This window comes from Myotis myotis, unplaced genomic scaffold (assembly GCF_014108235.1).
Source record: "Myotis myotis isolate mMyoMyo1 unplaced genomic scaffold, mMyoMyo1.p scaffold_m19_p_11, whole genome shotgun sequence".
NCBI lineage: Eukaryota > Metazoa > Chordata > Mammalia > Chiroptera > Vespertilionidae > Myotis > Myotis myotis.
Window position 1 is genome coordinate 47043226 of NW_023416315.1, and position 22450 is coordinate 47065675.

Here is a 22450-nt window from a genome sequence, read left to right on the forward strand (position 1 = left end):
AGCCAAAGAAATAGACTGTAATGGAGAAAACATTAGCAACTTGAGACAAATCCCAAATCCTACATGCAATATAATATCATTCTGCCTATCAACATTATGAATGCCTTGCAGGAAATCTACACATACAAAAGGCTCAAATGACAGCCTTGCTGATATCATCATTTAAACCACGCCATAATAATGGTTTTTTGTAATTTAATGTCTGAAAGCGATGTGTTACTATAAATTTAGATTGTCCAGCTTGAGGGCTCATGTACATGAGTAAACCATAACATGGTGCTGATCACAGAAAAATAAATTTAACCATTGTGAGTGATACTGCTTTGTCTTCAAGGCTAAAAATGACCAGTTCAGCCATAAGAGCTCTCATGTGGTGCTCATATAATTATACACTCATAAGCTGGCTGATAGTAAATAATACTGTGACTTAAATATATAGCAAATGTAATGCAGTCAAAACCTGATAGAGGAACTATTCTAGAGAACAGCAATAACTATATTTTCTGAGACAAGAGTGACTTCCACTAGTTTGTGTTTGTACAGAAATATATAACTGATTAAAGATCATGTGACATTTTTGGAAAAAGCATACTTAAATAACACAAAATTTTCGTACCTATATTTCTATATATAGATGTGTATAACCTATTGAGTACATAAACTATTAACAATTTGCTATACCCTTAAAATGGCATTTTTTCATTATCATTAACTTTGAGATTGGTTTGCTTTGTAAATGTGATCATCCCTGTGTGATTTTTAATATTTCTGTTCTTAACTAAATATTTTATCTTTAAGGATAAAAACATTAAGATAGATTTAATAATTAACCCACTTAGGTGATATGCTCATTCATATTTACTTCTCAGCATTGGTAGTAAGTAGCCATTTTATACCTGTGCTCCCAATATTTAAAGAGAATTTCCTTCCCTGTCTCTTATAGCAATGTACAGATCCATGAATCATTTATAAGAAACCTAGAGGCCCGATGCATGAAATACATGCACGTGGGGGGGGGGGGCAGAGTACCCCTCAGCCCTGCCTGCACCCTCTCCAATCCAGGTTGCCCCCTACTGCCCCCCCTGCTGGCCTGTTCGCCCCTGACTGCCCTCCATGCTGGCCTGGTTGCCCCCAACTGCCCCCCTCTGCTGGCCTGGTCGCCCCATGCAGCCTGCTGCTCGGTCATTTGGTCATCCCTCACTAACCCCCCTGCCGGCCTGGACACCCACAGCCTGTTTGGTCATCCGTTCGGTTGTTTCCGATATGACAGCCCTTGGCTCTTTATATATATATATATATATATATATATATATATATATATATATATATATATGTCAGTTACTCTGTTTTGATTTGTTGTACTATGTAATAAAATCAAAACTAATATATGCAGCTGATACTAAGACTCAGAAAATTAAATAATTAGTTTGCAAGTAATTTAAAACTTTTATTTAAATAATGACCAATTTACAAGGGATGTAACTACATTGTTGAAATACTTAAGCTAGTGATACATAACAACTGAATGTAATGAATGAACCTTAAGTAGATCCTGAATAAACTTAAAACACTCTTGGCTGTTTAACCTCAAAGCAGTCAATAGGATGAAGGAAGTTATATCAAGTTATGTGACTATCTCAACTTTTGTTTGTTCTTCTCTTGTTGACTCTGAGTCTGAATTTCCCAAAGAACAAATTTCTAAGGAGGACTGGATTGCAGAAGAGTGGGGACAACATTCACTCAAAGATCTTACATATTTGATTGATTCCATACTCAGTAGTGTGGCATTATATCCATTTGGGGAAATCTCTATAATTTTCAACTTGTAAACTTTTTAAGAACTATCTGCATTTTATATGTGTGTGATTTGAGTGGTGTTATTAATGTTTTTCTGAATATTTACTATGTTTTTCAATTTAGTTTAATTCCAACAACTTTGTACTTTAATAAAACATTCTAAACATTGCAAAAAATCTATATGATATATTTTGGGGACAGCTAGAGAAATTTTGATATAAAATGTGTAGTATATGATATTATTGGATAAGTATTAATAATATCTTTACTGTGATAATATATTTAGGAAAATTACTTGTTCTTAGAAGATATATGCTAGAGCATTTAAGCGTGAAACCACATCTGCAACTTATTATCTAAAGATTTTCATATATGTACATTCACAGTACATACATGACATATACTTCCATATGAGAGAAAAATAAATAAATATGACAAAATACAATTCATGAATCTAGGTATACCACTATTCATTGTACTCATATACCAAATTTTCTGTGGACTTGAAATTTTAAAACAAGAAATTAAAGGGAAACACTTATTCTAGTAAATGAACAAGTTGCTTAGCTTTATATTAAATATCCATATTCTATCTCTGTATTATTTATTTTGGAAAAGTTTTAGTATATCCAAAAACTGTTAGAAAGTATTGATTTTTTAAAGAAAATTATGCTTAATTAAAAAAAATTGTAAGAAGATGATAGTGACTGTATACTTTGGGAGTGATCTTTTTTTAAAAAAATATATATTTTATTGATTTTTTACAGAGAGGAAGGGAGAGGGATAGAGAGTTAGAAACATCGATGAGCGAGAAACATCGATTCAGCTGCCTCCTGCACACTCCCTACTGGGTATGTGCCCACAACCAAGGTACATGCCCTTGACCGGAATCGAACCTGGGACCCTTGAGTCCACAGGCCAACGCTCTATCCACTGAGCCAAACCGGTTAGGGCTGGGAGTGATCATTTTAGGAAACTTTGGATGAATGTGTGTCTTCTAAAAATTTCTATTAATTTGGAATCTAACATTTACTGAGGAAATGTACCTAAGAGGAAGTTCACAGCCATTATATCACAAGTGGTAGATGGGGAGAGACTGAATTAATTTTGATTAAAAGCAAGGTCAAGTACCCACCTTATAATTGAAGCAGCGAACAGGAAATATCAGATAATCAGACCTCTTTATGAAAACTTAGGCAATCACAATATTTTGAAATTTAAAATGCTGTCTTTTAATTCTAAGTCCTGTATATATTTCTGCACTTACAGGAGGAGCCGAAGACAAGATGTGAGGCATGGCAACCCACTGACCCAATGCAGAGGATTCAATCTCAAAGGTAGTAACAGTGAGCAATGATCAAACTTGATAAAGAGTAGCAAGGCTCCATACCACATTTCACTGAGGGAAACCTAAAATTCTTGGTATTTAGATATGGTAATTAAAAATTAAATGCTATTTGTATGTATAACAAGAATTGTGAAAAACAAAAGTCTGGGAATTTTCAATATTTGTCATTCTGTAATTGGCTTATTTCACTTAGCATAATGTCTTCCTCAGGGTTCATTCAGGGTTCTACCATGTGTCAGAAGTTCTTTACTGTTTAAGGCGGGAAAATATTCCATTATGTATATATCAACTTTTTTACCCATTCCTTCATCGCTGGACACTTAGGTTGGTTCCTGTGAATAATCCTGCTCTGAATATTGGTGTACTACAGTGGCTTGATTTTACAATTGATAACCATTGCTTATACTTTTTACAATCCTGTCTTGTCCTTACAGTTAATCTACCCCCTTTCCTCCCATTCTGACATGAAGCGATCATGTTATTACACTTTTCCCACTAATCCCCTCTCCCCTCATCAACCCAACCAACAGAAGTATCTCCAGACAGAACTCGCCCTGGCTCACCAAGGAGCTGCAAATGTGCCTCTGTTAACATTTAACACTGAGACTCCCATTGTAATCTTTTTGAATCCGGAGTTACCTTTTCGCTATTTACTGAGTGTTTTATAAACTTTGTGTCCATTCTCCTTAATGGTCATAGTAGTCATAACGGTGGGAGAGTATTGGAATAGAGGTAATGAACAAACATGGATGTTGATTTTGTGTCAGAAACTGAGCTAAATGTTTGGGGGTTTTTTTATGGATTATCTCACTTAATGCTCAAGAAACTCTGCTCAAGTAGGGTCTGTTTCTATTCCCACATTATAAATGAGTATTCTGTCTGTCTAAGCCACCCCATGATTATACTAAAAGCTTTTCCTAATTTAAGAATTTCAGTAAAGAACCTCCATGAAATTATTATACTCTGTGTTCTAGAGCCAAGTAAACTGAGACACAGAGAGATCAAGTGATTTGTCTAAGGTTATAGAGCCGGTAGCAGTGGAGTCAGGATTTTCTCTCAGGTACCTCTGATTCAAAACCTGTGTTCTCAACCACTCCATCCCACTGTGGCCTCACCTTGCTCTCTACCTTTCCTGCTCTTTCTGAATTTTATTGATACTACATTGAATATGGGATGGATCTGCCTTTAATACTGCCTGGCATTTACTAACTCCTTAGCTAGCATACATTTCCTCAGAACTTGCAGGCTCAGTTTGCTCAGCTGTTAAAAGCTGAGAGAACCTAAATCACAAGGATGTTGTCATAATAAATGCTCAAGGTGGTATTAAGTGCATTCCTGTTGTTGTTACGCCTCTACTATTTGGTGTAAAGTGATTCTTGAATAAATATTGATTTCCTTATGTCTTTCCTTCCCTTTGGACTAAATAAAACAGGTGAACCATGTACAGTATAATAGTCTGCTTGTTAAGTGATGAAGACTGATTCTGGGGGCTGCCATAATTGATCTAAATTTTATAGAAAACTAGACATTCAAATAGGAGAATATACTCTAAATTCCATTGTTTCTCTCTCTCTCTCTCTCTCTCTCCATTTATTTTTGCTTCCCAGCATACAGAAATGCAGCTGAAATTGTTCAGTATGGAGTCAAAAATAATACCACTTTCCTTGAGTGTGCCCCCAAGTCTCCGCAGGCATCTATCAAGTGGTTGTTACAGAAAGACAAAGACAGGAGGAAAGAGGTGAGTGAGAGCACAGCAGCCATCAATCAGGGCTTTGCAAAGAGCATTAAATCACCAGCCCTCACTGAGGTGCAGATCAAAGAAAAAGCATCTGAACATCCTTTTATGTCTGTGGGATGACAGGTGCCACCTTCTGTAACCTCCTTTGTCCGTGGGGTTGATGGATTCATTAGAAATCCTCTCTGCCTGCTCACCTCAACAACATGGTGACGGAAACAAGAGCTCGGGCACTCAGACAGGGGTGGTGATGTGAGGAAGCATTTGTAAAAGAAACAAGATGTGGCAAATCCAGAAGCCAATCTCTCACACAACAGCACCTTTGTGCGATTCACAAGATAAAAGGGGCTTTAAAAGAAAAGCCCCTGAACTTGTTCTCCTCAGCAAAAATCACCCTGAAGTATAACCTTTACGGTAAAGAACATTTTTCTGCTGTGTGGTCATCTGTTTCCACTCTTTATTATTCATAACTCTCGGAGTTTGGTTAGGTAATATATGGAAACATTGTTTAAGGGCTGCTGCCTTTATTTAGTGATTTTGGGGGAAAACTAGATTTTCAAAGAAAAGAACACTTACATTAACTTTTTGCTGATTGGAAAGAGCTGTTTAAAAGGAAAACATAAAATGGCATAGGGTGAAATATTATAAATAATGAATTTCATAATGTTGATGTCATGTTGGCCTGACAAATGACAGAAAAAAAAGAGGAAAAATATATATGTATACCTAAAGCCTCAGCGTAGTCTAAAACGTAATGCTGTTTTCAGTACACCATAAAATGTGATAGAGAGAAGGGGGGAAGGGAGCGTACTACGTTTATGTGAATTCTATGTGGGCAGTTTGGTCCTACATGTAAGTTAATTAGGGCTGTGTAAAATGGATGCATCCCAAGCTATAGAATCTAGATACCGCATCAGAGTTACTAAAATAGATGTTGGCTCCACTTGAGAAAATGCTTTCCAACTCGCAGACCTGCCTATCCAGAAATGCTATGAGCTGTTTAGGAAATTGTGTGTACCGTGCCACTGGAATGTTAAAACACGGGACGATGACCACTTGCATGAGAAGGGACTTCCCTCTCTGGAGAAAGATGTGCTAGGTGGACTTCAGGGCCCCTTCTTGCCCCAGAATTCAAGGATATTAAAAAAGTTTAAAGATATTTTATTAATTTAAAAAAATGTTTATTGGATATCTGTTTTCTTAGCTACAAAATCTATCTTCAAAGAAGTCTTGGATTTCTACAGTCTAATTGACTTTAAGTTCTTTGGAATGGATATCCTATCTAATAATAGACAAACATGGTAATTGACCATACCTTTGCTATGCCTCCCATTGGCTAATCAGCGAGATATGCAAATTAACTGCCAACAAAGATGGCAGTTAATTTGCATATGTAGGCGCAAAGCAGCGGAGCAAAGACTGAAGGCAGCTCCGGCCAGAGCAGCAAAGGCTTGAAGGCGGCTCTGGCCGGAGCGAAGGCCTGGGTCCCGGGTGCTGGAGGAAAACTGGTGCTGGCAGCCAGGGGAAGGGAAGGCCTATTGCACGAATCTTTTCGTGCACCAGGCCTCTAGTAGATTATAATAATAACTGCCTTGCAAAGTAACCTGGGCTAGAAGTCATAATGTGTGATGATGAACATCAGATAGGAATGATGTTCTTGGGCTAGACATTGACACAAAGTCTGTCTGTATGTATGTTAATAAGAAACCTAAAATTCAAACAGGGATTATCTAATGAGAATAAAATGTTTTCCTTTTATTCAGTAAAAAGTTCCACAAAATAATATACAGTATAAGTAAATATAATTTTTATTATTTAAAATCAAAGTAAATGAACATACACAGCATTGAATACATTTATTAATACAGAAATTAATAAATGAATTTTAAAATAGAATATGTTATTAATTAAAGCTCTTGTGATAATTCTATTGTTCTATTTCAAAATGTTCAAGAATGTGGAGACTCAAAATGTTAATGTCTTAATTTTTTAATAAAAAAACATAAGAATGCTATAATTTAAGATTATAAAAGTATTGACTCTAATATAATTATAAAAATCTATTCTGTGCTGAATTTAATCAGAGCTCAAGTCCACTGATTCTTAATTTAGTTGAATGTACTATTAATATTTTATTAAATTTATCCTAATTCTTCCTTACTAGTTTAGGCAAATATACACTATTTCTCATATCAATAATATATAAATATTGAACTTTTTAAAAAAGTAAGCTAAATGGTAAAAACTAGTGGCAAAAAATATAGTTTTAGAGAATGGTATAAAGTGAAAAATACAAGCCTTCCTCCATTTCATCTTAATACTTATTCCCATTTCCCAGAGCATAAGGCTACCAAACTGATATATTTAATCATTATATATTCCTCCAAATATTATCTATAATTTTTCTAAACCCCCACTATTTAATATCTCTCTATATATAAAAGCCAGCGACTGGAATGCCATAACGACGAGAATGACCAGTTGCTATGAGGCCCACTGCAGCCAGCAAACTGGCCCAATCAGGGGGTGGGGCCAGCTGGCCAACCTCTTGCAGCCCCTTCCCCCAGCTGGCCCCACCCCCCTATAGGCCCCCACCACCCCGATTGGCCCATGGCTCCACCCCCCAGCTAGCTCCGCCCCCAATCGACCCCCCCACTCCAATCAGGGGCGGGGCCGGCTGGCCAACCACCAGTGGCCCCTCCCCTAGGCCGCTGTCCCTGATGGGCCCCCCACCCCTTTGAGGGTGGGGCCAGCCGGCCCACCACCCACAGCCCCTCCTGATGGCCAACCCCGCCGCCAATCGGGTGCGGGGCCTGCCAGCCAATCACCTGTGGTTCCTCCCCGCTGCCGACCCATCCCTGATTGGGTCCCAATCAGGGCAGGTCAGCCAGCCAACCTCCTGCCGTCTCCTCCTCCCAACAGGCCCTACCCCAATCCACCCCAAATGGGGCTGGGCTGGCTGGACCCCACCATGCATGAATTCATGCACTGGGCCTCTAGTCAGTATATATGAAGCTACTTCGTTTTTCTTGGTTGCATAGTTTTCCATTGTATAAACGTACCTTAAGTATTTTAAAGCTATCATTTGGTCAGGTTTTTTTTCTTGTGTTTCCTCTTAACAAACGCATTATGCAAATAAAAATATGCATACTTGTAAGAGTATATCTCCTAACAAATCCTTGGAAATGAAATTTCTGCACCAAGTATGCATGTTATCTAGGTACATGTTATATAGATATTATCAAATTGACCTCCAAAAATTTCCCCAATTTTGCACAAAAAGGAAAGGCTTTCTTTTCTTTCATTTCTGAATGTATTTACGCATTATCTAAACTATTTCTGATGCACATTTAAACTTCAAAATTGAACATCAAATTTTTGCTTTTAGACATTCTAGTCTTTACTTCCTCCTGCTCTCTCTTATCTAGTTCTGTTCCATTTGTCTATGTTTCAATACTGTACTATTTTGTGTGGGCAACTTCTTATCTAAAAGAACCTTTCTTTGATTTGGATTCTGTTAAAGTATGTATTTATATAGAAATGTACCATTTAGAAAAACATTCCACATGCATTCCTTTATGTTATTTTGTGTCAAATTTCTTTTTGCCTCAGTGAGAAGGTATTCCAGAGTATATAGGGCAAGGAAATTCTTAGCACTTAGGTTTAATCTGCTCATTGGGAATACCATAGCTGGAACTGTAGGCAAGGTGGGCTTCCAGCACTTAGCTGATGTCTAGCAAATGACAGTCTGTTTTTTGTGTTGTTGCTTTTTCAGTATAAGCCTATAAAATAATTATATATTATTAACCTCATAGCTTTGTATTTCTTTTCTTTGGAAAGTAAAACCACTTACAAATCTTATGAGACAATGGCATTACAGCTTATTTTTAGTGATTCTTTAGTGTGAGATAATTAGCAAAAGCCTTTGATAATGTTCAAAACTGCCTCTGCTTATATAATTTTTAGTTAGGAGAATATTTATTCACTCATTCAAAAGGGTACAATTCATCCCTTTAATTGTTGCTTCATGTTTTTACTAAGTTTCTTTTTTCTACAATAAAAGGTGAGAACTCCAGGATGAAAGAGATATTTTAAATTATGTGTGAATTTCATTTGCTGTATATGTTGACTGTGAGTCATATTCCAAAAGCAACCAAAATTCTGGGCTTATCTGTGGAGAAACTACTATCCAAAAGGAATTTACTTTAAGCTGTTTTTGGCAATATGAGTGATAACTTCACTCTCTCTTTTAAAATCTGTGTCCACTAAGAAGGAAATTAGTATTCCATACTTTTTTTTAATATATTTTATTGATTTTTTACAGAGAGGAAGGGAGAGAGAGATAGAGAGTTAGAAACATTGATGAGAGAGAAACATCAATCAACTGCCTCTTGCACACCCCCTACTGGGGATGTGCCCTCAACCAAGGTACATGCCCTTGACCAGAATTGAACCTGGGACCCTTCAGTCCACAGACTGACGCTCTATCCACTGAGCCAAACCAATTAGGGCAGTATTCCATACTTTTGCCAAATTTGTTAAAATCAACAGTATTCTGTATATGTTGCCCATATATTTTTAGAAGATACAGAGTTGGGCTTTCAGAACTTTGATGTCTCTCTTGTAGGTCAAGCTGAATGAACGCATCATAGCCACTTCACAAGGACTCCTCATCCGCTCCATTCAGGACTCTGACCAAGGACTGTATCACTGCATTGCCACAGAAAACAGCTTCAAGCAGACCATCGCCAAGATCAACTTTAAAGTTCTAAATTCTGATATGGTAGCTGTTGTAACAGACAAATGGTCCCCATGGACCTGGGCTAGCTCCGTGAGGGCTCTGTCTTTCCACCCGAAGGACCTCCTGGGGGCATTCAGCCACTCAGAGATGCAGATGATTAACCAGTACTGCAAAGACACTCGGCAGCAACATCAACACGCAGAAGAATCCCAAAAGATGAGAGGGGATTATGGCAAGTTAAAGGCGCTCATCAACAGCCGGAAAAGTAGAAACAGGAGGAATCAGTTGCCAGAGTCATAATGTTTTCTTACAGGGGGCGTGCGCTCCCCATAGTCTTCAATGGTCTGTCTGGCTTCAGTAATCAAATGTTGAACAAAGAATCTTGTTCTTACCCACGGGAAATTCCTGAGAAAGGTGATTACACACTCCTAAAGTGAATGTTACATGAACTGAAACACGCATGCATTTTCTTGTATGATAGTGACTAGTGCTAGACATGTCATGATCCTCATGGTGCATATAAATATTTAAATTAACCTAGATTTTATTTATATCTTTATTTACCTTTTCTTCAAATTAAGATGGTGGTTATAAAACTAGAATTCTTACATCCCTGCATTGAACGGGGGCCATAACCCTGTGGTCTTCCTTCCTTGTTTTAAGGATCTCTAAGGTCACTGATTTTACGTATGAAAACAAATACCAAAGTCACAACTTTTATATGGTCAGAGTCATATAAATGCATAGAGTAGTTGTCAAAGACTAGAAAAAAGACAAGGAAGAGGGCACCTGAAAGTTATATAAAATAAGAGTACTTCATGAAGAGATAATGAGTTTATATGCTCCCAGTGAACTAGGTTGCTGGTTACTTTGAGCTTTGTAAAAATTGTCAGTTGCTAAGATCTGTCACTGACTTGTTGCCTTGTTTCCAGTAGATAAAATGAATGACCCTCATGACAAACAGCTTTGATTGGAGTTATGTCAGTGAAGCATTTATGTTTATATTCTTATGCTATCATTTTCCAAACAGAAGCACTTTTTTTTGGAAATCCTTTAAGTTATTCTAGACTCAGAGACTATAACCTAATCCTGTTTAATAGATTGAGTTTGTTCTAATTTTTTAGTCTGTGTGACAAATTAGACAATATAAGAATAAAACTATTTTGAAATATCAAATTTGTATATGAGGGTTAAACCCATCAAAATGGAATAATGAGAAAAAACAAAGTAAAAAATGCAATTTTATTAGCAAAATTTTATTAAAATATTACTACTTTTTAACTTTAATAATTAATTCCATTATTATTCTCATATTTTGTTTGTTTACCAACCTCAGATATAAAATATATTTTTAAGTCATCAGTTAATTTTTAATGATCTTTTGTGAAGAGGTGTTCATTTTGTGGACAAATGAAAAAAAATCTAGTCTGAACAAAAATAGATATAACTTTCTTTTAAAAGAATGTTCGTTCATTATGTTCACTGGTACATAAATACAAATGTGAGTTTTGTGATGAATAAAATAATTATCTTCTAGTTGTATGCTTGAATCATTTTATTAGATAATTTAATGTGAATTTTTATTCCAAATAACAATTAGATGAAAATTTCTTCATACTTTCATATTTCTTTTAAAGTCACAAATTTGTTCTTTCGTTTTATTTGCCTTTAAAGATAATTTCCAGGTACAGAAATTGCATGATATACCTAATCAAAAAAGTTTTACTTGTAGTTAACCATCTATGAAGAATGAATCAAGGTAAATATGTCACCTTTTTAAGCACTACAATATAAAGTTTTAAGAACTGAAAATCATTATGAAAGTGAATGTAGTCACTGATCTTAATCTAAGAATATGATTAATTATCTAAGTGGTGGTAAATTATGTTATAAGAAGAGGCCTCAATAGGGCAAAAATAGCTGTTGAACACAACATAACAATGTTTATTTTTAAATAAAAAGGTATTAATTAAAAACTATTGTTGCAAATATGTATAATTCTAAAGTAGTCCCTAAAGCAAATTATACAAATCATGTGCCTGCTTAAAGGAGATAAATAAACCTCTTTATTTCTCCTCAACGTGCACAAATAGAAAAGTGTGTAACGCCAAGACCATCTTCTGTGTTTATGGTCAAGCTATTCTATGTACAGAGTTGAAAGTACAATCGTTTCAGAGTCAAAAGACAGGGGAAACCACACAGGACCTCTTGCTTCATATAAATGATAAGGGTGTTTAATTTTGTAATGTTATTTGTGCTATTTAATACATTTTACTTTAACATTATTAAATTGTATATACTTTTATTACTTTTAAAATTATAGAAATCCTTGTTGAACAGAACTGCCAAATGTAAAGAAAATTTTCTTTTTAAAAAATATTGTTAATGTATACTGAATGTTGGTGGTAGATTGGCTTTATTTTGTGTAGATTGACAGTTTGAAGACAATATGTTTTCCATTTGTATTATATATAACATTTCCTAGAAAAGCACTTTTTTCAAAGTGTAGGTTTGTGAATAGATTTTAGCATGATGAAACTGTCGTTGCAGTGAATGTTCACTCTGTGTAAGAAAATAAGATCAATGTAGTTAGTAAATTAATATTTAATTGGATGTTGAATAAAGCATTTGCCTGGCAAAATTTAGATTTTGAGATTTCTTCTATTTCTGAGCGTGCAGTCTATAGCAAGGAAAGTGGAGACAAAGGTTATGACAGAAATTAAAAGTGATCCCAACAAATCTTTCAATCTGAGGATTCTGTACTACTACCCAGTTGCCTCTGTATCTCCCTTGCTTATATTTCAACTTAACCTTAATTTTAAATAATTTTAATATATCCTGTATAATTATAATGCATTTCTAGAGCTTTATATTTCCTACCTATGTGAAGAACAATTTTGAGAAAAAGATGACAGTTTCCTATATCTATTCTTCTAGCTGAAGTCGAGAAACTGCGCATCTTTGTTTAAGTCTAGACAAGGAAATAAGCAGACTAAGTAAAACTATTTTCTTAACAAGAGGCATTGAGAACTTTATGGAATTTTATACACGATGACAAAGCTGTGGAAGGCGGTTGTGGAAAAAAAATTTTATTCTTTTTCTTAATTTATAACACCAACCTTTTATTCTATAACCTCATTCCACAAGAATACAATCCCTTCTGCAAAATCAAAACCAATTACAACAAATTCCATATATGTGCTATTTGGTGAACTTAATTGCCAATGAATTGTTTTTCCTAAGGGGCCTCTGGTATAGATTTCAATTTTCATGGTTTCATCATAAGGTTACTTTCATATAGCACAAATATTGAGAATTGGAAGGCTAGCTCCAAGATAAAAAAAAAAAAAAATGCCATCTTCACTCTACTGACTAATGTATTTGTCTGTTCACCTCATAAAACAATGCTTCCCACTCAGTTTGAATTGTGTATTTCTCAGGGCTATTATGTTGCCATGCTTGAGTGTTACTTACATAAAATGCTATTAAAGAATGACATTATAACAAACACATTAAAATTGTTTATTCTATGTTAGGTTACCCCTCAACCCCCAAGAACAAAAGCAGGGTGAATTCTCTTTCCTAAGTGTGTTCCTGTCCTCCGAATTATTTATATAAAAAAATGCCATCCAAACATTTTATGAGATCAAACACATCATAATTTCTGCATGACAAAATGGATATATGATGGAATCATCAAAATAAATGTCATCCTATTGTTTCTCTGGCTATTTTTTTGTATACATTTACGGATGATCCTTGGCCCATGAATGGTACAATGAGATGGAAGGAATTTATCTGTTTAGGTCCTTTTAAAATGTTACATATACAATTCTATATAGGAAAAAAAAGCTATAACTTCTTATTTTTTATTTTACTGATTTGTGTTTGTGCGTGGGGAGCGGGGTGGGGGGGGGGGTTATAATCATCTTCCCTTCTCTGCTAAGGGCAGAGCTATGAACGGAATAGAGCATGGCTCATCAAACAGCGAAGCTGGACCTTCGAAGGGTCTTCTGAGCTGATGTGATTTGGCAGCTGTAAATTGTGAGCTGAAGTTGAGAGTCATGAGGAGGAAAAGCTGCTATGGGAAGCCAAAAACAGGAACAGCTCCCTGAGCCACATCAGCCTGGGATTGGGAGAGGGTGCAGCCAGGCTGAGGGACCCCACCAGTGCACGGTCGGGGTCGGGGTCGGAGAGGGACATGGGAGGTTGGCAAGCCAGGGAAAGGCCAGGGGAGGGCTCTAGGGTGTGTCTGGTCTGTCTCACTCAGTCCTGATCGGCCAGACCCCAGCAGCAAGCTAACCTACCAGTCAGAGTGTCTGCCCCCTGGTGGTCAGTGTACATCATAGGAAGCGGTTGAGCAGCCTTAGCATATCATTAGCATATTATGCTTTGATTGGTTGAATGGAGGAACGGACACGTAGCATATTAGGCTTTTATTACATAGGAGATATATGTGTGTGTGTATATATATATATATATATATATAATTTCAGTCCTTACAACAACCCTATGTATGAGGTGAATAAAATTAGTATCCTCATTTTTTAGATGAGGCACACAATAGGTACAGAGTGGTTAAGTAACTTTCCCAAGGCCACTCAGTAAGCAGGTAGCTTCTGGGAGTTAGTATTACAAAAAATTATCCTGGAAAAACCATGGAGGTGGCTCCATCGAGCCAGAGGACACATCAAAGACATGATTAGAACTATTATTACAAGTATTGAAAAGAATGATGGCTCCCAAATATCTCTTTAAATAAAATTGTAAGAGAGCAAAAACAAATGTCAGCTGATGAATTAAAATAAGTTTTGACAATAAGGATGTGACATATTCAAAAAGTATTTAAATATTTGAATAGCAGCATTATAATAATATTTTCATTCTCATCTAATTGTATCAGAACTTTTGCTCATGCTTATTAGAAACAGCATTTTTGTTGAACTCTGTTTCATTCTGTCAACTAAGATTCATCTGCCCAGTGTGTGTGGGAGGGGGGGGCATGCAGGAGATGCCAATCAATGATTCTCTCTCATCACTGATGTTTCTATTTATCTCTCTCTTCCTCTCCCTTCCTCTTTGAAATCAATAACAATATATTTTTAAAAATAAAATATTCAGATATAGCAGCTTTTGTAATATGATTTACAGGACAATAGGTAACATCTGGTTCAGGTCATGGAGTCAAAATGCCTAGATTTTACCTTCTTACTAGCATCTAGCTAATCTCGTCCAAGATAGTTATGAAAATAACAATCTCATGCGACTGTCAAGATTGAGATAATTTATCTAAAGTGCTTAAAACTTACCTGATGTAAAATGAATATCAGATAATATTGGCTATTTTACTACTATGCCTTTGCTGCTGGAAATGCCATTTATTAATTTTGACACCAAATATTTATTGAACCATATTGAGATTATACCAGGGAACAAAAGCAATGTCCCTGCTCTTATGAAGCCTACATTATAGAGATGAAGACAAGAAACAAATGAACAAATAATCATATAGTAGGTTAGGTTGAAATACATACTATGAAGAAAATTAAAGAAAGGTAAGGAAATCATTGCAAAGATAGGAGAAAGTGCATTCAGGGAAGAGGCAGATATCAGTAAAAGGCCCTAGGCTGAAAACAATTCTGGCTGACTTGAGGGGGAAAAAAAAAATGAATTCTGTGTGGCTGGCTCTAAGTGAGAGAGGAAAAAGAAGACAAGTATGAGACAGGATCCAAAAGGCAGAGAATCCAAGGCACTTGGGTCCAATGATGTCATATGAATGAGTTACATTCAATACATAATATTCCTGGCTGTTTTTCAGACAACCCCTGAGAGCAAGAATGCAAACAAAGAAAAACAGATCAGCTAGGAGTCCAAAACACTTTTAAAAGTGTGCATAACTCCAGTAGATTTAAGTACTGACTTCCAGTCACATGGAGGCATAAACAGCTGATAAGAAGCCCTCCTGGGGTGTACTTTTGAAGTAAGTGAAGGGGTGATATGAGAAAGCCCTTATCCCCCGAGATCGGAGAAGAATCATTGGAGCTGTGCGCACCAGAGGGAAAGAAGCCGCTTGAAGAGCGCCCTCGAGGTGGCCGTGGAGCTAGCAAAGGCAGAAACCATCAGAACCGGGGTTTATTACCCAGTAATACCCAGAGGAGGAGGTGGCTTCAGTTTCAATACTGAGAACCAAAGCAGTCATGGCTAAAGATCCAAGGGCGTGAAAGACAATGTTGTGTGGATGCTTTAAGATAGGCTGGGTCACATGGACAGTGGCTGTAAATAATTGAGGATGCAAACAGCCTTCATGGATGAGAGTCCTCAATGAATAACGTACTGAAAATGCAATGCGACATGGTTAGGAGGCCAGCTATTTTCAAAGACCAGCTGCCTTAATGGCCCTGGTAGTTGATCCTGATTTAATTTACTAGGAAAGAGATGCACTTTTATCTTGCACTTAGGAGCAAGCTGTCTAAATGAACAAGAACAGATTCCAGAATGGAGTGTGTGGTGAAACATCATTTTCAGGAAGATGGAATGACAATGCAGTTTGCATAGGAACTCAAATCTTTAATTCCTAGGGCTCTGGGATCAACAGGAAGCAGTGATTCGGGGTGATTATGCTCCTCACAACAGACCGTCCCCTAGATTACTGCTTTTCGCTGCTCTGTGAAAAGAGGAAATTAAGTGCTTCTAGAAAGATGGTCACTAGACTGACTCCCTTTCGCAGGCATTGTGGCTTTGAACATGGAGGTAAATCCAGGCTCCATCTCAGAAATTAAATAATTCTGGATAATGTAGATACAAATATTCATGAAAGATGAATTTGAGGACGTAGTAAACAACTGATTCATTTCTTTACCTCTCCTTAAAGAGCATTATCCCGCACCATCCCTCCCACTACCACCACCAAAACCACCAGCCTTCCTACAGTAGCTCCCCACTCCAGAAGGCCAGGCGAGCATTCCAAACCAGTGCTGTCTCCCACGCCACTGACACAGCGGCCAGGGTATTGGTGCTGAGGCTGCCACTGTGGGTGTGGCTGGCTCAGGGGCCAGAATTGGAGCAGTGTTTGGCAGTTTGATCATTGGCTATGCCAGGAGCCCATCTCTAGAGCAGCAGCTCTTCTCCTATGCCACTCTGGGCTTTGCCCTGTCTGAGGCCATGGGCTCTTCGTTTGATGGTTGCCTTCCTCATGCTCTTCTTCATGTGAGGCTCCGTGGGGCTCACCTCCCCATCCCTCTGTCCCTGCTGCTGTGACTCCAGGCCATGCCCAGTGCTGGAACGTGCTAAGCTGTATCATTAAACATAACATTTCTCTTTTTCAAAAAGGAAAAAGAAAGAGAAGAAAAAAGAAAAAGAAAAAAAAAGATATTTCCACCAGAGAACAGCAGGGGGAGTGTTCAACATCTTCCTAGATAGAGCTTGTTTTTCTTTTTTTACTTCCTCGGGAGAAATCATGAAAACCTTTTTGCAGGATTTCTTTTTTTTTTTTTTTAATATATTTTATTGATTTTTTACAGAGAGGAAGGGAGAGAGATAGAGAGTTAGAAACATCGATGAGAGAGAAGCATCCATCAGCTGCCTCCTGCACACCCCCTACTGGGGATGTGCCTGCAACCAAGGTACATGCCCTTGACCGGAATCGAACCCGGGACTCTTCAGTCCCCAGGCCAACGCTCTATCCAGTGAGCCAAACCGGCTAGGGCAGGATTTCTTGAAATACTTTCATTTAGACAAAAAAGCACAGCTTTGCTAGGGTTTCTTCTACTTCCCAGGTTGGTTTATTCCCCCTTGCTTATCCGCACTACATGATAGCATTCACCTCTTTATTGCATTTAATCTGTTGTTTTTGACTATTGCCTGCTATAGTGTGAGCTTCTCATTTCAATCACTTTCTATTCCTAGAATCTAAGATATTACTGACCATATAATATGTGCCTAATAAACATGTGGGTCCTTCTCTTTTTGATACTAGAGTATATAGCAAATCCTTTTAAATGCTCATATCTAATGACTAAGGGATTATTAATACTATGTACTATAATACAGATTTCAGACCATCAACAGTTATTGGTTTGATAATTCACAGACTTTTCATTATGGTAAGTAGAACACCCACTAAAACTTAAAACAATTAAAAATTTACCATCTACCTCCATATAAGAAGTGAATAGCGCCATTTCAATTCTCCAAGGGAAAGCCAAGACAAATATAAAGCATTTGTTAATAAAAGATGATACAGAATAGTCAAATAGTTTTCCCTATATTACAAGGGAAACAAGAGGTCATGATTAAAATATCTACTTTGTTCTACTAGTGTTCTGTTAGCTATGTAAGTCCTATTCAGTCACTGATTCATCTAATTCCCGCAGCAATACTTACTTGGTATGCATTGTTACACACATTTTATATATGAAAAAACAAGCTTGGTGTTTCCACAGCTAGTAAGCAGGAGGAGTGAAAACTACATTTACTTTTTGTTCTATACCTCCCAACGAGTAGGAGTGGAGAGAATGGAGACCTCCCTGTAGTAATCAGGGAAGGTTTCATGCTGCAGGGGGGTCTTGGAATGGCTGTGACTGTGGAATTCACAGAGGTCAATGTGGAGAAAGAAGGAGGTTTCCATAGGTTTAGAGCTGGGAGCATAATGAATACACAAAAAAGAATCTACTGGTTGATTCTGACAGTAGAAGTTATGAAAGAGAAAAGATAAAGTTAGATGTATGTCCAAGAGAATGGAGTGAACAATGAAATAAGTGTAGTTTGCTATTTGTTTTTGAGAATGATGTGTTTAATAAGCGAGAGATAAAAGACACTTTGACTGATCGATGAATGTCCTGGCTGCTTCTCAAACGATTTTGAAGTGAGACAGCACCATCAGAGTTAATAAGTTAAAGTGGTGGAAGAATAATGAATATGTGTCTCCTCTCAATAACTCAGTGAGCACACCTAGACTAGGCTTTTATTATACACCTGTGTCAAAACATAGAAGGCCCTTGATATCTGGATTGGGCTAATTGATTGGTTATCAAATGGTTTGAAATATTGCTAACTTGTGTTTTAGGATTTTATAAAACAAGTAATAATGATAATAATAATTACAATATAGTAAACATTAATGGGCAGCTTACTAATTGCCAGGAATTGTTGCTCATGCACTATCTAGTTTAATTCTTATTTTCAAATCTAGGAGCTATGTACTATTATTTACCTTTTTACAGATAATGAAACCAAGGCATAATAATATTAATAAATTGAACATTAATAAAAGAGTTAATAGTTGAATTTTCTAAATTATGAGGTCCTATTAAATTATGAGTCTCAGAGAAACTAAGATGGCGGCATAGATAAACACCGGGAAATTGCCGCCTCCAATAGCAATTGAAAAATACCGCAAAGGACAGAGCGGACATCATCTAGAACAACAGGAAGGCTGGCTGAGTGTAAATTCTACAACTAGAAGGAAAGAAAAGCACACTGAGAGCCAGAGGCGCTGCGGAGGTGAAGTGCAGAGGTACGGCAGGGGGTGGCACCTGAGGACGCGGTTGTCTTTTTGAATCACAAGCTCCCGACTGCTCTGAACTCTGGTTCCGGGAAGTCTCTGGGGACCCAGGACTCATACGGGGAGAAGCTGGACTGTCGGGCAGCGGGCGAACTTGAGGGCGGCTTTCCCTCAGAGGTGCTTGCAGCAATTATCGGGTCACTGAGACGCGCGACTCCTTAGGGCTGGGCGGAGAATCAGCCATAGCTGCTTGCTCCGCCCTTTGATTCCCTGAGACCCCGCCCCACCCAGGCTGCGGCAGAGGCTTTTGCATGTGAATGTACCTAACTGCAGCCAGGCAGACCCGGAACTTCCAAGAGAAGGCCCAAGGCCCCGCAGCGGCTTGCATTGCTTCACAGCTGAGCCTCTTCGTGGCTCCTGCTGTGTGGCCTCAGGCAGAGGCTGAATTAGCACCTCCTTAGATCCAGGAGCCACTGTACCCAGTGGTCAGAGGGGGACCATCCAGATTGCAACTCCTCAGATCCATAAGGGACACACTCAGGGAGCAGATTCAGTGAGCACCAAAGCCCCACTGAAGCAAGTCTTGCCCCAGAAGGGTGTCTCCAGCACAGAAGTTCTCCCACTTCAGACACAGCTGATTCTCACAGCCAATTGGCCTGGAGGTCAATTCCTCCCAGTGATCCTACAACAACCAAGGCACCAAGAGTGCACCAAGAGTGTCCATCCCAGGTAACTGGGGAGACTGAGCCACTGGGCCCTACAGGACACCTGGCACGCAGGGCCACTCTATCAACACAGGGAAGCAGCCAAAATGCAGAGACAAAGAAACAGGTCACAAATGGCAGAAATGGAGGAAAGCAAACGACTGGATATAGAGTTCAAGGCCACGTTTATAAGGTTTTTCAAGAATTTTATGGAAACCGCTGATAAATTTAATGAATCCCTCAATAAGTATAGTGAGACCATGGAGGACATGAAAAAGGACCAACTAGAAATTAAGCATACACTGACTGAAATAAAGAATAATTTACAGATATCCAACAGCAGACAAGAGGATCCCAAGAATCAAGTCAAAGATTTGAAATACAAAGAAACAAAAAATACCCAACCGAAAAAGAAAAAAGAAAAGAGATTCCAAAAATATGAAGATAGTGTAAGGAACCTCTGGGACAACTTCAAGCGTACCAACATCAGAATTATAGGGGTACCAGAAGAAGAGAGAGGGCAAGATATTGAAAACCTTTTTGAAGAAATAATGACAGAAAACTTCCCCTACCTGGTGAAAGAAATGGACTTACAAGTCCAGGAAGCACAGAGAACCCCAAACAAAAGGAATCCAAAGAGGACTACACCAAGACACATCATAATTAAAATGCCAAGAGCAAAAGATAAAGAGAGAATCTTAAAAGCAGCAAGAGAAAGACAGTCAGTTACCTACAAGGGAGTACCCATACGACTGTCAGCTGATTTCTCAACAGAAACCATGCAGGCCAGAAGAGAGTGGCAAGAAATATTCAAAGTGATGAATAGCAAGAACCTGCAACCAAGATTACTTTATCCAGCAAAGCTATCATTCAGAATAGAAGGTCAGATAAAGAGCTTCACGGATAAGAAAACGCTAAAGGAGTTCATCACCACCAAACCAGCATTATATGAAATGCTGAAAGGTATTCTTTAAGAAGAGGAAGAAGAAAAAGGAACTCTTACCATTTGCCACAGCATGGATGGAACTGGAGAGCGGATAAATACCACAGGATCTCACTCATTTGTGGAATATAATGAACATAAACTGATGAACAAGGACTGATCCAGAGACGGAGAGGCATTGATTGGACTGTTGGGCCTTGGAGGGAAGGTAGGGGAGGGTAGGGGTAAGGGGGAAAGATCAACCAAAGGACTTATATGCAAGCATATAGGCCTAACCAATGGACATGGACAACGGGGGGGGGTGAGGGCATGAGCGGGGGGGGAGGGGGGGGAAGAGGGTAACGTGGGGACAAGGACACATATGTAATATCTTAATCAATAAAAAATATATACAAAAAAAAATTATGAGTCTCCACAGGTGCTCAATGAAACTCAAGAAATCTTTAATGTTGGTGATCATTTTGGGTAGGAAATATTAGAGTAATCTCTATAAAAGAGGATTTCCAGCTTTGTCTTTCTATTTATAGATATTTGCCTATGCAGATAATATGATTTCACCATAACAGAATTTCCAATAGCTATCAATTATGCCAACAGTTGTAATGTCTCCAGACACCACTTTTATCACAAGAAGAATCAATGCTTAAGACTAAGCACTGCTCGTAGGTAGAATTATTTACAACGTCTGTGCCCAATGTAGTTCAGAAAAATCTTTGCGACCAATGTAACAAATGTAGGGCTTAAGGGCCTGGAAGACAAAGGGAACACATTGTTAGGACCCACTGAAACAGCTGGAGCAAGAGGACGGAATGTTTCGTAGATAAATGGCTCTTACGGGTCAGATTACTCTGGGGTGAAAAGTGGAAGGACAGGTGGAAAGACCGGGGTGGTCCCAATAGCAGTCAGACAAAACCATTTTACGGATGATAAAAGGGAGACTCATAAAGAGGTCACACTTTCTGTAACGAGGCCAGGTCTTTTAGTTCGCAATGCAGTGCTTTTTACATATATATAAGTGACTTAGAGACATGGTTACACAGCGCAGAAAAGCGCACACAAGACCAAAAAACCTAGCTGTCAGCATCAAATAAGTAAGAGGTTGAGTTTCTGGGATTCCAATTTCTTGCTGGCTGCCGTCCAATTGCACTGTCTAACTAGACCAGATTTTTTGAGTCAGTCTCATTTGGCTTTGTTCAGCCACACATGGCCTTGGTGTGAGATGGTGCCAAAATGAAAGGCGAATATGCTTTTCCTTACTCTGCATTTTCTCTGAGGTAAAAAAATGAAGAGCTTCACCCTCGGGGTCACAATGACAACTTTCTCCAGTTTTCTCAGCAGTAATTGAGAATTATCTTGTCAGCATCACTGTCTTCTCTAACAGGTGCTGGGACTGAGACAATCAACCACAGGTGTAAAGCATTAAAAAAATCATTAAAAAATTCCAAGTTTTGCCCTAACTCAGTGGTCGGCAAATGCGGCTCTCGAGCCACATGAGGCTCTTTGGCCCCTTGAGTATGGCTTTTCCACAAAATACCACGTGCTGGCGCGCATGAACAGTGCGATTGAAACTTCGTGGCCCATGTGCAGAAGTCGGTATTTTGTGGAAGAGCCACACTCAAGGGGCCAAAGAGCCGCATGTGGCTCACGAGCCACAGTTTGCCGACCACTGCAACTGGTTTG

General features: G+C 38.2%; 1 protein-coding gene across 3 annotated transcripts in view; it reads left to right on the plus strand.

Annotated features, from left to right (window-relative positions):
- The window catches only part of SEMA3C (semaphorin 3C), a 168661-nt gene extending 155532 nt beyond the window's left edge, over positions 1-13129 (plus strand). For all 3 annotated transcript variants that reach the window (XM_036328351.1, XM_036328349.1, XM_036328350.1), the window contains 3 exons: positions 3067-3134; positions 4753-4883; positions 9508-13129. In XM_036328351.1, the coding sequence (XP_036184244.1) occupies positions 3067-3134; positions 4753-4883; positions 9508-9921 (613 nt within the window). In that variant the 3' untranslated portion in view covers positions 9922-13129. The remainder of the gene's footprint in view (positions 1-3066; positions 3135-4752; positions 4884-9507) is intronic.
- Positions 13130-22450: the final 9321 nt, after the last annotated feature.